Raw genomic sequence first — 12958 nt, 5'->3', positions numbered from 1 at the left:
TCCTGGTTACCTGATTTCCTGATTATAGCCCTTTATATTCTGGATGCACTTCCTGATGAATACCGATGATGCTTTCTCGTGGAGTTCTAACCCGGGGCGTCCGCTCCTAAGTGAATTGTGTATATTTTTGTAGGTTTTCACCGGGATCTTCACGGCGGAAATGTTCTTTAAGCTCATCGCTATGGATCCGTACTATTATTTCCAAGTTGGCTGGAATATTTTCGACAGCATCATCGTCACGCTCAGCCTGGTGGAGTTGGGACTGGCGAACGTCCAGGGTCTCTCAGTGCTGCGATCTTTCCGTCTAGTGAGGACCCATCGCTCGGCTTCTGTGCACTTCCTGTCTGCTTTCATTCTTTATCTCTTTGTCAGCTTCGCGTCTTCAAGCTAGCCAAATCCTGGCCCACGCTCAACATGCTCATCAAGATCATCGGGAACTCGGTGGGCGCGCTGGGGAACCTGACGCTGGTGCTGGCTATCATCGTCTTCATCTTCGCCGTGGTGGGCATGCAGCTCTTCGGGAAGAGCTACAAGGACTGCGTGTGCAAGATCTCCGACGAGTGCGAGCTTCCACGCTGGCACATGAACGACTTCTTCCACTCCTTCCTCATTGTGTTCCGAATCCTGTGCGGCGAGTGGATCGAGACTATGTGGGACTGCATGGAGGTGGCGGGAGCCGGCATGTGTCTCATTGTCTTCATGATGGTCATGGTCATTGGGAATCTCGTGGTGAGTCTCAACGTTTATCATTTGTGTGGGGTATTTGAAACACGCAATATGAGACATTTTTTATAAAAACAAGTGCCGCAAGGTATGATGGGAAGCCTGAATCACTCCCATATTATACTTTGATGTTTTTTGTGGACTACTTCAAGTTGAGTCTGAGAAACCTGTTTTACAGGTGATGATGGTTTAGTTTGGCGCCATCATTTTTCAGATTAGTTTATACTTTAGGGCTTCCTGCTCCTTCTTGAGCAGGAAGTGTTGGTGGCGTCTAAAAAAGTCCTTGCTCAGCATGAAGTCCAAAATGTCCCTGCCAGCAGTCCAAGTGTGTTGATCTTGGAATGAAAGTGACGTTCCATGCTGGCGTCACTTCAAGAAAGAAGGACGTGCACTCATTTCAGCGTCGTATTTAATGACGACAGCCACTTCCTGGTAGGTTATTCATAGAAATGAAAAGGAAATGGCTCCTCAGCGGCACAGCTGAAAAGTGCCGGCCACATTGTGCCAAAATTCCAACACCTATCCGTCTCTGGTCATGATCTCGGGCCTGAGGCTCCACCCACCACAGCTAGCATGATCTGACACGCCGACAACAAAAGCAAAAAACTGGGCATTTTCATAAAGGTCCATGGAGTGGCGAGTGCAAGAGTGGTTTTGACCTTGTATGTGTTAATAACCGGCTCAAGCGGGTGTACTGCCAGCGTGGCAACAAACGCAAACAGCTGGGCGAGCCGGCGGGCGGCGGGCGGGGGCGGACGTGTGAAGGAAAGTTATCTGATAGCACATTGGAGTGTAATTGATGAGGAAGCATGGCGGATTGCGCTCGCCTTTGGAGCCGTGTGCTTGGCTCCCAAGATGGTTCCAGATAAACTGCAGCGAGCTTACATGGAAGTCAAAGTAAGCAAAATGCTCCATCGGAAAATAAATCAGGAATCGTGGCGCAAAAGTCAGTGTGATAAAATTGAGCTTTTTAGTTTGTCTCATGTTTTTATGTTTCTCATGTATTTAACAACGCAGGAAATTATTGACTTACTGATTTTCATTCTTTGCCAGCAATGAGTATGTATATATTATTATAGTATGTATAAGTATGTATCTTACAACGTCATGGTACATCCAATACAAGGGTGTCCAATTTTTTTTTTTTTTTTTTTTCAACTCTCCCTGAAAAAAAATTGGACACCCTTGTATTGGATGTACCATGACGTTGTAAGATCCAATACAAGGGTGTCCAATTTTTTTTCAGGGAGAGTTGAAAACTGAGAAATCAGGATGGCATATTAAAAACCAAAGGATGCTTTGATACTTTTAGATTTATTATTTATTATTTATTATTTATTATTTATTATTTATTATTTATTATTTATTATTTATTATTTATTATTTATTATTTATTATTTATTATTTATTATTTATTATTTATTATTTATTATTTATTATTTATTATTTATTATTTGTAAAAAGGCAAATGCATAAGTTTGCATTGTGTTACAATTATCAACATGTTTTCCTTCTTTTTTTGTTTTTTTCCTCCTTTTTTGTTTTTTTTTTTACAAATATTTCAGCTTTTTTAGTATATTTTTTCTTGTTGTATAATGTTTTTCTTGTCTGAATATTTGGACTTTGGTATCGTAATATTATATAGTAACTATTACAATCCAACCTCCATCCATCCATTCAGATCAGGGAGTTTTTCCTTTCCTCTGTCGCCAGGTGTTTGCTTTCCGCCATGGTTCTAGACCTGCTGCCGGTATAAAATGTCGCACAGACCTTGGTGTCTCTGTCGTCAGGTCCTGAACCTCTTCCTGGCCCTGCTGCTCAGCTCCTTCAGCGGAGACAACCTCTCCACGGTGGAAGATGACGGTGAGATGAACAACCTCCAGATTGCCGTGGGCAGGCTCACACGAGGCGTGGCTTGGCTGAAAGTGGCCGTGGTGGGGATACCTCAGAAGATACTGCGCAACAAGGCCAAAGGGACCGAGGAGGGCCACAAGGACAACCGGGACTCCAGCGCTGAGGCGATGGAAATGGACTTTGTGGACGGCGTTCCAAACGTCAAAACGGCTGACGTGATTTCCAATTGTTTGGTGGAGGGACGGACTTCTGGCACCATCGTGGACGGAGAGCTGAGCTTCAGCGTGCCCATCGCTCAGGGGGAATCGGACTTTGAAACCCTGGATGACGACGAGGACTCCTGTGACTCAAGGACGACTTGTGAAGAGAACTTTCCTGATGGTGTAAGATGATCCAATATCACTTGGCCACATTCTTGGTGGATCGCTCACACTTCAATTAGTCATGCGATTGCTCCTCACACTTATTTATGACACTGTCTTGCATAATATTCATTCATTCATTCATTTTCTACCATGTATCCTCACGAGGGTCACGGGCGTGCTGGAGCCTATCCCAGCTGTCTTGGGGCGAGAGGCTACTCCACAATTTGGAGTAGCCAATTAACCTAGCATGTTTTTAGAATGTGGGAGTCCCCGGAGAAAACCCACTCATGCACGGGGAGAACATGGAATCGAACTCGGGTCACCTAGCTGTGTGGCCTGCACGCTAACCACTCGTCCGTCATTCATAATAGGAAAACACAAAAGAAATCAAAGCCAGTGGTATGCTAGCTCGCTCACTAATGAGAATAAACATGGCCATCGTATGCGCCATATAATGCGATCTCTCCTCCCGCCGGTTATTAATGATAACTTGCTACTTTGCTTCATAGAAATACAGTGGAACAGTTAGCGCCTGCGTTTGGTTAGCGTGTTTTTTGGTTCACATAAAAATGTATAGAAAAAAATTTGACTCCTTTTCCGTACATTTTTCGGTTAGCGTACAATATGGCGCTGGTCTTCCTTCCTCCCAGCATAAAAAATGCATACTGTTTTGTGAACATGGGCCAGTATGCAGCTGGACTAGCCGATAGCTAGCTGAAACATCGAAGTGTTCACTCTCGGATTCAGAATCCAACACATATGGCTATATGTTAAAAGATTTTAAAAACATACATCGCCATTTTCAAAGAAATACAGCTGAATAGGTGCTGATTCTGGAGGATATAGAAAGCTTTGTGTGCTGGTTATTGTGTGTAGCTGCTCTATAGGAGTCCACAACTCAATACAAACAACTGAAAAATTAGCATAATTTTTTAGCATAGCATAATTCCCCTTTAAAAAGCATATATTACAAGGCTGTAAACAGGTTTTATATTCTTTATGAAAATATTGTCATCATAGATCAGGAATGCTACTTATGCGACAATCCACTTATCACTGTCGGGTCGGTTAACTGGCCTAATTACGCCATTACTGTCCAGACACTAAATGAAGTGTGTTGATGTGTTTTCCAGGAACGGGAAAAGGACAAGAAGAGTCTTCCAGGAGCAGTCAAAGTGAGTTCATGTCTCTAAAAGGACGATGTCGGCCTTCAGTGTACGCTTCAGCTGTGTTTCTGCTGACCAGCTGATGGGAGCGCTGACCGATGACGGCGATTCATCGCTGTGCAGCACGGTGGACTATCAACCGCCCGAGCCGGAACCGGAAGAAGAGGAGGAGGATGAACCGGAACCAGTGGAGCCCGAAGCCTGCTTCACTGAAAGTATGAAAATGAGTCGTCGGTGGGAGGCTGTGAGATCTAACTTGCGGTTTTTGCCTCCCAGACTGCTTGAGGCGCTGGCCTTGTCTCACCGTGGACATCAGCACAACCGGCGGCAGGAGATGGTGGACGCTGCGGAAGACCTGCTTCGCCATTGTGGAGCACGACTGGTTTGAAACCTTCATCATCTTCATGATCCTCCTGAGCAGTGGAGCTCTGGTGAGTGCGCACAACGCCTCTGCGCACGAGTGCCGCCGGTTCAAATCTCCCATCTTCTTGTCTCCGCGCAGGCTTTTGAAGACATTTACATCGAACGCCGACGGACCATCAAAATTATTCTGGAATTTGCCGATAAAGTTTTCACCCTGGTCTTTGTCATGGAGATGCTCTTGAAGTGGACCGCATACGGCTTCAAGACCTACTTCACCAACGCCTGGTGCTGGCTGGACTTTTTCATCGTGGATGTAAGTCGCCATCAACGGCGCTGTCTCAGGACGATCACAAACATTCTGCTGTCACTGCAGATTTCCCTGATAAGTTTAGTCGCCAACTGGATGGGTTTCTCCGAGCTGGGGCCCATCAAATCCCTTCGGACCCTGAGGGCGCTGAGGCCCCTTCGAGCCCTGTCCAGATTTGAAGGCATGAGGGTACGTAAGATGTGCATGTGCAAAGCTGGCTCCTTTAGCCGCCCCGCACGGCAAACCCTAGAGGTCCACCGACATCGGTGTTGGACGACCCAATGCCATGTGGTTTATTTTTAGCCGGGAAGCTGCGGACAGGAAGCGAGGAGGCAGACGGCCCAAACTAAATCAAAACGTTGCAACCGGAGAACGCAGTTTGACTTCTTTGATATGATTTGTGTAGGGACAGTCTTCAAAGACGTGGCTCCGTGTTCAAACAGGAGTCCAAGTGTGTCCCTCAAGGAACTTGGATTATCGCTCCCTTACTACATCTGCCAGGACTTTGAAGCTAAACTTCCAAATACGGATTTCCTTGTCCAGTTCTGCTCAATATGTTTTCCTGCTTGGGGCTCCAACTCCACGACTGCGTTTCCTCAAACTTAACGGTGTTGGCGCAGCGTCAAACAGGATGTGCGCACCTTAATCACATGTCAAAAAAAAAAAGGAAATTCCTTTATTTACATTGCATGAAGTCAGCCATTGGATGCTCCGCACGATAGAGTGAAAAAATAAGTTCTCCTCTCAATCAATGTGGAAGTGGTAAGCTCGCTAGTGCACTCCAGCTGAGCAATGTCTTGTTAATGAATTTAAAGTGACTATAGGGGTGTTATTTCATATCCACAGAGCTCTAATAATATAAAAAAAACGTGATTTGGAAAGTCATAAACAGGCTGTATGTATTAACATTGATTTCAATATTGTAGATATATGTTATACATATATATATAAAAATATATGGTGTTTAGAGTCTGTAGGGCAGGGTCGTCCAGGCTACTTATTCTAAATGCGTGATGCTCCCATACAGTGTGTAGGTGTTGTGTTGCATGTCTAACAGCAGTACGCCTTGTGTGACATTTCCCCTACCATGCATGGTTGCACCCTGGCTGGCATACTGGAGCACAGTGAGGTGAGTACATACGTTCACCAAGACTCGCTTCAACGCGGGGCCAGACGCTCACCGGGAGACCTGCTTTGTCCGTCCAGGTGGTGGTGAACGCCCTCCTGGGAGCCATTCCCTCCATCTTCAACGTGCTGCTGGTGTGCCTCATTTTCTGGCTCATATTCAGCATCATGGGAGTCAACCTGTTTGCCGGAAAGTTCTACCACTGTGTCAACACCACCACGGGCGAGCGCTTCCCCTTGGCCGAGGTCAACAACATGAGCGACTGCCTGGCCCTGCAGGAGGCCACCCGGGAGGCCCGCTGGGTCAACGTCAAGGTCAACTACGACAACGTGGGGAAGGGCTACTTGTCCCTGCTTCAAGTGGTGAGTGGCCATGTTGTCCATCTCCTGCAGGGGTGTCCAAATATTATATATATATATATATATATATATATATATATATATATATATATATATTATATATATACATATATATATTATTAGCCCAAAATACTGAAAGACAGGTCATATGTAGTATTGTGGTCACTAGGCATCAGTAATGTTATGAGTACACTACCTTTCACGCCGCATGGAGCCATGCCATGGCTGAGATTCAGTGGGGAAAAAAATTCTCCTCTGGTTTTGTGTGGAAGTGGTAAGTTTTTGCTCTCTGTCCTTCTTCCCCGCTCTGTGAGAATAAGTGAAATGGAGAGGCTAACTAGCTAGAAGAAGAATAATAGATGTGTAAATGCGACTTTTGGGGTGTAATTTCATGTCTACAATGATGCTAAAACTGCTAAAAATGATGCTAAAACTATTTACAAAGTATGTGCTCTAACTGTGGAAATTAAGTTGTATCTTGTTTATGGCAGTTTTCAGCAATTTCTGCATTTAATGTTAATAGATTGAATATTGTCATAGTTGGAGCATAGAAAATCTGTTTATGACAAAAAGACATGAAATAAAACTGCGATAGTCGTACTCGTATTCATTGTTTACATCGCATTGCACAACGTATGCTGCAGGGACTTGAGACAGACTAGCAAGCTAACAAGCCGGCAAGGTAACCAGTCAGCTTCAGATTTGTTTGTTCTAACCTTAAGAAGCCAAAAACCTACCACTTCCACACAGGATTGGAGGATTTCGACATGTTTTGAGTAATAATAGACCAGGATTTATTAATAAATTTCTAAAAAACTAGTTTCTAGTATTAACAGTTCTCTGTTTGCAACATCTTTAGTTGTAATCATATTATTTTTAAAATAACAAAAGCAAGCTCTGGACTGCAAACGGCCCCTGTACCACACTTTGGACACCCCTGGTCACGCTGATTTTTTTTTCAACATCTTCTGATGGCTTTGCAGGCAACATTTAAAGGTTGGATGGACATCATGTACGCTGCTGTTGACTCACGAGAGGTAAATATTGCCGCCAATCACCAGCTTCTTTACAAAGTCACATGCACACGTCTGGCCTAGCATGCGTATTATTATGAATATTATTATGCATATTATTTATGCCGGTCTATACAATACAGTCATCCCTCGACACTTTGGGCTTTGAATTTCACGGCTTCACGCTACTCTCAAAAATATGTTAAAGTCATCTAGAAAACCTCTTTCGTGAATAAATTGATCTATTAATCCATAAATTAAGCATTTTCATGCAAAAATGGCTGCAAGGAATTCAGAAGACATATTTAAAGACATTGTAATGATATGTAGTATTCCACACTAGTCACTAGGTGTCACTAATGTTACTTATGTTGTCCTATGTCTTATTTTCTGTTATTATGTCTACAATATTGGGTCATAGAGGTGTAAAGGTTACTATAGGGGTGTTATTTCATGCCTCGAGGGCTCTAGTAAGGGTAAAAGGTGTATTTAGAAGGCCGTAAACAGGTTTTCTATGCTCTAACTACAAAAATATTCCATTTCTAAACAAGTAACCCTACTTTGTGGAAAGTCACTTATCACGTTAAGTCTCTGGAATTATGAATTAACTTTCATAATCCAGGGATTACAACAAAAAGCTAAGTGGTCGATCAAAAATGGCCGCTGCTCATTTTCAGATGTGTTGCATCCAAATTGTTCCTCCTGTTCTGTTTGCGTTCCCCAGGTGGAGGAGCAGCCGTCCTACGAGATCAACCTCTACATGTACATTTACTTTGTCATCTTCATCATCTTTGGCTCCTTCTTCACGCTCAACCTCTTCATCGGCGTCATCATCGACAATTTCAACCAGCAAAAGAAAAAGATAAGTTTCCACGGATGTTCATGGGTGGGTTGATTGGAAGGAGTTAGTAATGATGTTTGATTTATTGGTGCACTTGGGAGACAAAGACATCTTCATGACGGAGGAGCAGAAGAAATATTACGAAGCCATGAAGAAACTGGGCTCCAAGAAGCCACAGAAGCCCATTCCACGCCCCACAGTAGGTTCCTGTTTTGATTTCACGGTTGAGGTGTGGATTGTGGATTGAAAATTACGATGAGGTGAAGAGCGATCATCTTGGCATGCGTGGCATGAAGGCACCATCGCTGACTTCTCAACCTCGCCGGTGTCAACACCCCGAATGACCGTGTTGGATTTGTGTTTCTCAACAACCCCTCCCCGCCCCCTGGGACCTTTGACCCGGCAGAACGTCATCCAGGGCCTGGTGTTTGACCTCATCAGTCAGCAGTTCTTTGACATCTTCATCATGGTGCTCATCTGCCTCAACATGGTCACCATGATGGTGGAGACCGACGCCCAGAGCCCGGAGAAGGAGGACTTCCTGTTCAAAGTCAACGTGGCCTTCATCGCCGTCTTCACCACCGAGTGCGTGCTCAAGCTCTTTGCTCTGCGCCAATACTTCTTCACCAACGGTTGGAACGTCTTTGATTTCATCGTGGTCATCTTGTCCATTGCTGGTGGGTGCATTTTCATACTCCGTTATTATTACTTTATTTTAAAAATTATTAAAAAAAACAACAACAACTACAGCAAAAATTGTAAAATAAGCAAAAATTTAAAAATTAAAGACAAAATACAAAGCAAAAACCAAGAAAAGATTCTAATTTTATGAGAACAGTGTCGCATTATTATGAGGAAAAATACCATCATTTTAGTTGCATAAAAATATTAAAGAATAGAGAGACAAACAAAACAAAATTAATTTTTTTGGAAAATTAGGTTGCTTAGAAAGTTAATATATATTATAGCAATAAATTCCAGTATAATGGGAATAAATTACTATTTATAATTTTTTGCATTTTTATTTGAGACATTTTTATTTTTTATTTAATTTTGTTGTTTTTATTTTTTGTGTTATTTTTTCTGTTTTATGTTAAAAAATATACTTTTATTTCTATTTTTTATATTTTGCTATTTAATTTTTTTATTACCTTTCACCTTTTTTTTTTACTTTTTTGTCCTTTATTTAGATTTTATTTAGATAATTTTTTAAAACATTTCTTTATTATTTTGGCTGTGTATTTATTATTTTTTGCATTTTTATACAAGACTTTTTTATTTGTATTTAATTTTGTTATTTTTATTTTTCATGTATTTTTTTATTATTTTTATACTTTTATTTATTTTTATTTTATATGTTCTGTATATGTTATATGCATACATATGTGTATTTATTTATATTTTGTATACTTTAAGTCAGACCAAAGAAATGGAACTTGTCATATTTATAAACATCTATAGACATAATTACATATTCAAATTGCATTTTGGAGGATTTATTATATTCCCACCCAGAGAGGATCGGTGACCCACTGTTGAGCCCCGAGCCACCAGTTGACAACCACTGCCTTGGAGGTCCAGGTGGTTGTTGAAGTTCCCCTGCAAGCCAATAGGGGGCGGCGTAGTGCCAGTTCTTTGATTGAGTTGCTTGGTCACATGACCTCCAATCCTTGGGAGCTGATGTTTGCTCACGGATTCCTTCTCCTGCAGGCACCATGCTCTCTGACCTGATCGAGAAGTACTTCGTGTCACCGACCCTCTTCCGGGTGATCCGCCTGGCCAGGATCGGGCGAATCCTGCGTCTCATTAAAGGAGCCAAAGGAATCCGGACGCTCCTCTTCGCTCTGATGATGTCGCTTCCCGCGCTCTTCAACATCGGCCTCCTGCTCTTCCTCATCATGTTCATCTTCTCCATATTCGGCATGTCCAACTTCGCCTACGTCAAGAAGGAGGCGGGCATCGACGACATCTTCAACTTCGAGACGTTTGGCGGGAGCATTATTTGCCTGTTTCAGATAACCACATCCGCCGGTTGGGATGGGCTTCTTCTTCCCATGTTGAACAGGGAACCTCCCGACTGCGATCCCGACTTCGAGAACCCCGGCACGGATGTGCGGGGCAACTGCGGCAGCCCCGGAATGGGAATGGTGTTCTTCTGCAGCTACATCATCATCTCCTTTCTGGTGGTGGTCAACATGTACATCGCCATTATCCTGGAGAACTTCAACGTGGCGCAGGAAGAGAGCGGCGACGCCCTCTGCGAGGACGACTTCGAGATGTTCAACGAGACCTGGGAGAGGTTCGACATGGACGGAACCATGTTCATCGACTACAGCCGCCTCTCGGACTTCTGCGATGCTCTACAAGAACCGCTGAGGGTGGCCAAGCCCAACCGGCTCCGCCTGATCCAGATGGACCTCCCGCTGGTCATCGGGGACCGGATTCACTGCCTGGATGTCCTGATGGCCGTCACGCAGATGGTTTTGGGAGACACGCTGGAGATGGCGGCCATGCGGGAAAGCATGGAGACCAAGTTCATCCAAAGCAACCCCACCTCCGACTCCTTCGCGCCCATCACCACCACCGTGCGCCACAAGGAGGAGGCATGGGCCGCCGCCGTCATCCAACGCGCCTTCAGGTGCCACCTGCTGAGGCGCGCCCTGCGCCACGCTGCCTTCATGCAGCGCTCCAAAAGGAGGCGCGGCCAGGACGGGGATCCGCCGGAGAACCAGGGACTGATTGCCCGGAACATGGAAGCTCTTTACGGCGGCAGCGCAGCGGTAGAAACTCTGGAAGCGGAGGTGGCACCGGAAAGCCGAGGTGGTCCTGAAACTCCGAGACCGGACTTCCTGGTTGTTCCTGTGGAGATCACCAACGAGGTGTTGCTACATTCGGCACCTGATAGAAGCCTCAGAGAGTCTGTGGTCTGACAAAAACCCTGAGATCTTTTATTGCTCTCTGCCGTTTCCTTCATCTCACGGACTTGGCCTCATTGGAGGATCCTCGTGGATCAACAGGATCCGTTGCACCTGGAATAGTTTTTTCATTCATGATGTTTTTCCAATAAAACCCAAAGATTTCCTGATGCATGCCGAGGCCTTCATTTCAATTACCAACAACCGTCTTGAAACTCCTAGCTAGCAGTGTTGTAGTCCTTCACGGCGGTCCGAAGGCTACTTCTGGGTCCTTAAGGTTTGGCTAAGGGCTGATGTGGTCTAGATGTGGTCTAGACTGCAACACTTCTAGCTACCGTAGTTCAAGTCATCCAATGCGGTCGTAGAATTCTTTAGTATCTTCATTTTTCCGGAGCTGCTGATGAAACAAAAACGCCGACATGAGATTACGTGAAGACGGCTCCATGTCAATCACAGACGTGCTACATGTGACTTGCTAGCCAACACGAGCGGCCGTTGTTGGCCAATTAGAGGCCGCTAACGAAGGAACGTCCCCGGAGGTTAACATTTAGCAACGCCCGCTGGAATATTGCACTATTTATTTGAAGGCCATCCAGGTCGAGTTGCAGCTGAAGTCCATGAGAACTTCATCAGCACGCATGACGGATGATTTAGTTTCATCTTTGATGTTTACAAGACCCCGCCCCCCAACCCCCCAACTCTTTAGACGTGACCAGCGTGTTACATTTTTGTAGGCGTGTGGAAGCGTTCTTTCACTTTCTGTCTTAACTGGCTTGAAAATGTCTTACTCCACACACACATTGTTGTGTTGTGTTGCGTTGCGTTGCGTTGTGTTCCAAATGTGTTGTGTGTCCTTTAAGGGAAGAAACCTTGGTTTTGTGTTCAGGCGCTAGTTTCTGCCTTCAGTTTGAACTTTGACCAGCTGCTGCACCCGCGATGCTCACTAAACTTTGTTTACATTTGGGATAGGCTTCACTGCTGTATAACCTGTAAAAATATATATACTGTATGTATTGTAGTGTATATTTGCTATTGTAAACAAAAAACATTCACTTTATTCACATTAAAGTACTTGTGATGGGGAAAAATGGAAGCATGCTCCTGTTTTGAGATGCCTTTAAAACTACGTCACCTAATGACGCCCTCTGGTGGCCACCATGCTGAACTACAACTAAGTAAGTCGAGCAAATACCACAAAAAGACATAAACATCTCCCAGAAATTATTTCAGATGTATAAATATATTTTATTTACTGCTCGGTTTAATACCTTCAGTGTCATTTTTATCTAAAAAAAAAAACTGGATCATTTTGCTTAAAATGGGCCCTTACCACACTGACGCCCTCCGGTGGCCACCATGCTGAACTACAACTAAGTGAGTTGAGCAAATACCACGAAAAGACACAAACATCTCCTAGAAAATATTTCAGATGTATAAATATATTTTTATTGCTCGGTTTAATACCTTCAGTGTCATTTTTATCTAAAAAAAAACTGGATCATTTTGCTTAAAATGGGCCCTTACCTCACTGACGCCCTCCTGTGGCCACCATGCCGAACTGCAATTAATGTCACTTTTCCAGCTCCTGACAGAAAAATCTTGCAAACCGCTAAAAAAGAGTTCTTCTAAATATGTATAATTATTTATTTGTCCATTTAATATCTTTAATACTTGTATTTATTTTTTTTATTATTTATTTACTATTTTTGTTGCATTTCACTTTGAGCATTTTCTTCCTCTTTTTTATTATATTGCCTGTAAACAAATAGCCTATACGTATAACTGACTAAATAATTCACATGCCTATTTTTATATTTGACCTTTATTTGACCTTTGGTCTTCAATGCTAACTGAATTGGAGCTCTAAAAAAACTGATGTTACTTTTAAATGAAAATGACATGTGGTGTGTTTGTGGGTGTTTGGGC

The 12958-nt window shown here is 43.6% G+C and overlaps 1 protein-coding gene across 1 annotated transcript in view; it reads left to right on the top strand.

Annotated features, from left to right (window-relative positions):
• The window catches only part of scn4aa (sodium channel, voltage-gated, type IV, alpha, a), a 28102-nt gene extending 15993 nt beyond the window's left edge, over positions 1 to 12109 (top strand). The window contains exons 16-29 of the mRNA XM_078788270.1: positions 134 to 307; positions 373 to 729; positions 2514 to 2960; positions 4076 to 4117; positions 4188 to 4323; positions 4385 to 4539; positions 4611 to 4784; positions 4845 to 4967; positions 5985 to 6266; positions 7247 to 7300; positions 8001 to 8138; positions 8212 to 8316; positions 8524 to 8794; positions 9828 to 12109. Of these exons, the coding sequence (XP_078644396.1) occupies positions 134 to 307; positions 373 to 729; positions 2514 to 2960; positions 4076 to 4117; positions 4188 to 4323; positions 4385 to 4539; positions 4611 to 4784; positions 4845 to 4967; positions 5985 to 6266; positions 7247 to 7300; positions 8001 to 8138; positions 8212 to 8316; positions 8524 to 8794; positions 9828 to 11047 (3678 nt within the window). The 3' untranslated portion in view covers positions 11048 to 12109. The remainder of the gene's footprint in view (positions 1 to 133; positions 308 to 372; positions 730 to 2513; positions 2961 to 4075; positions 4118 to 4187; positions 4324 to 4384; positions 4540 to 4610; positions 4785 to 4844; positions 4968 to 5984; positions 6267 to 7246; positions 7301 to 8000; positions 8139 to 8211; positions 8317 to 8523; positions 8795 to 9827) is intronic.
• Positions 12110 to 12958: the final 849 nt, after the last annotated feature.

The sequence above is a fragment of the Doryrhamphus excisus genome, linkage group LG2, assembly GCF_037039965.1.
Source record: "Doryrhamphus excisus strain RoL-2023G ecotype Guam linkage group LG2, RoL_Dexc_Guam_v1.1, whole genome shotgun sequence".
Classification (NCBI taxonomy): domain Eukaryota; kingdom Metazoa; phylum Chordata; class Actinopteri; order Syngnathiformes; family Syngnathidae; genus Doryrhamphus; species Doryrhamphus excisus.
This window is presented reverse-complemented; position numbering and strand designations above follow the sequence as displayed.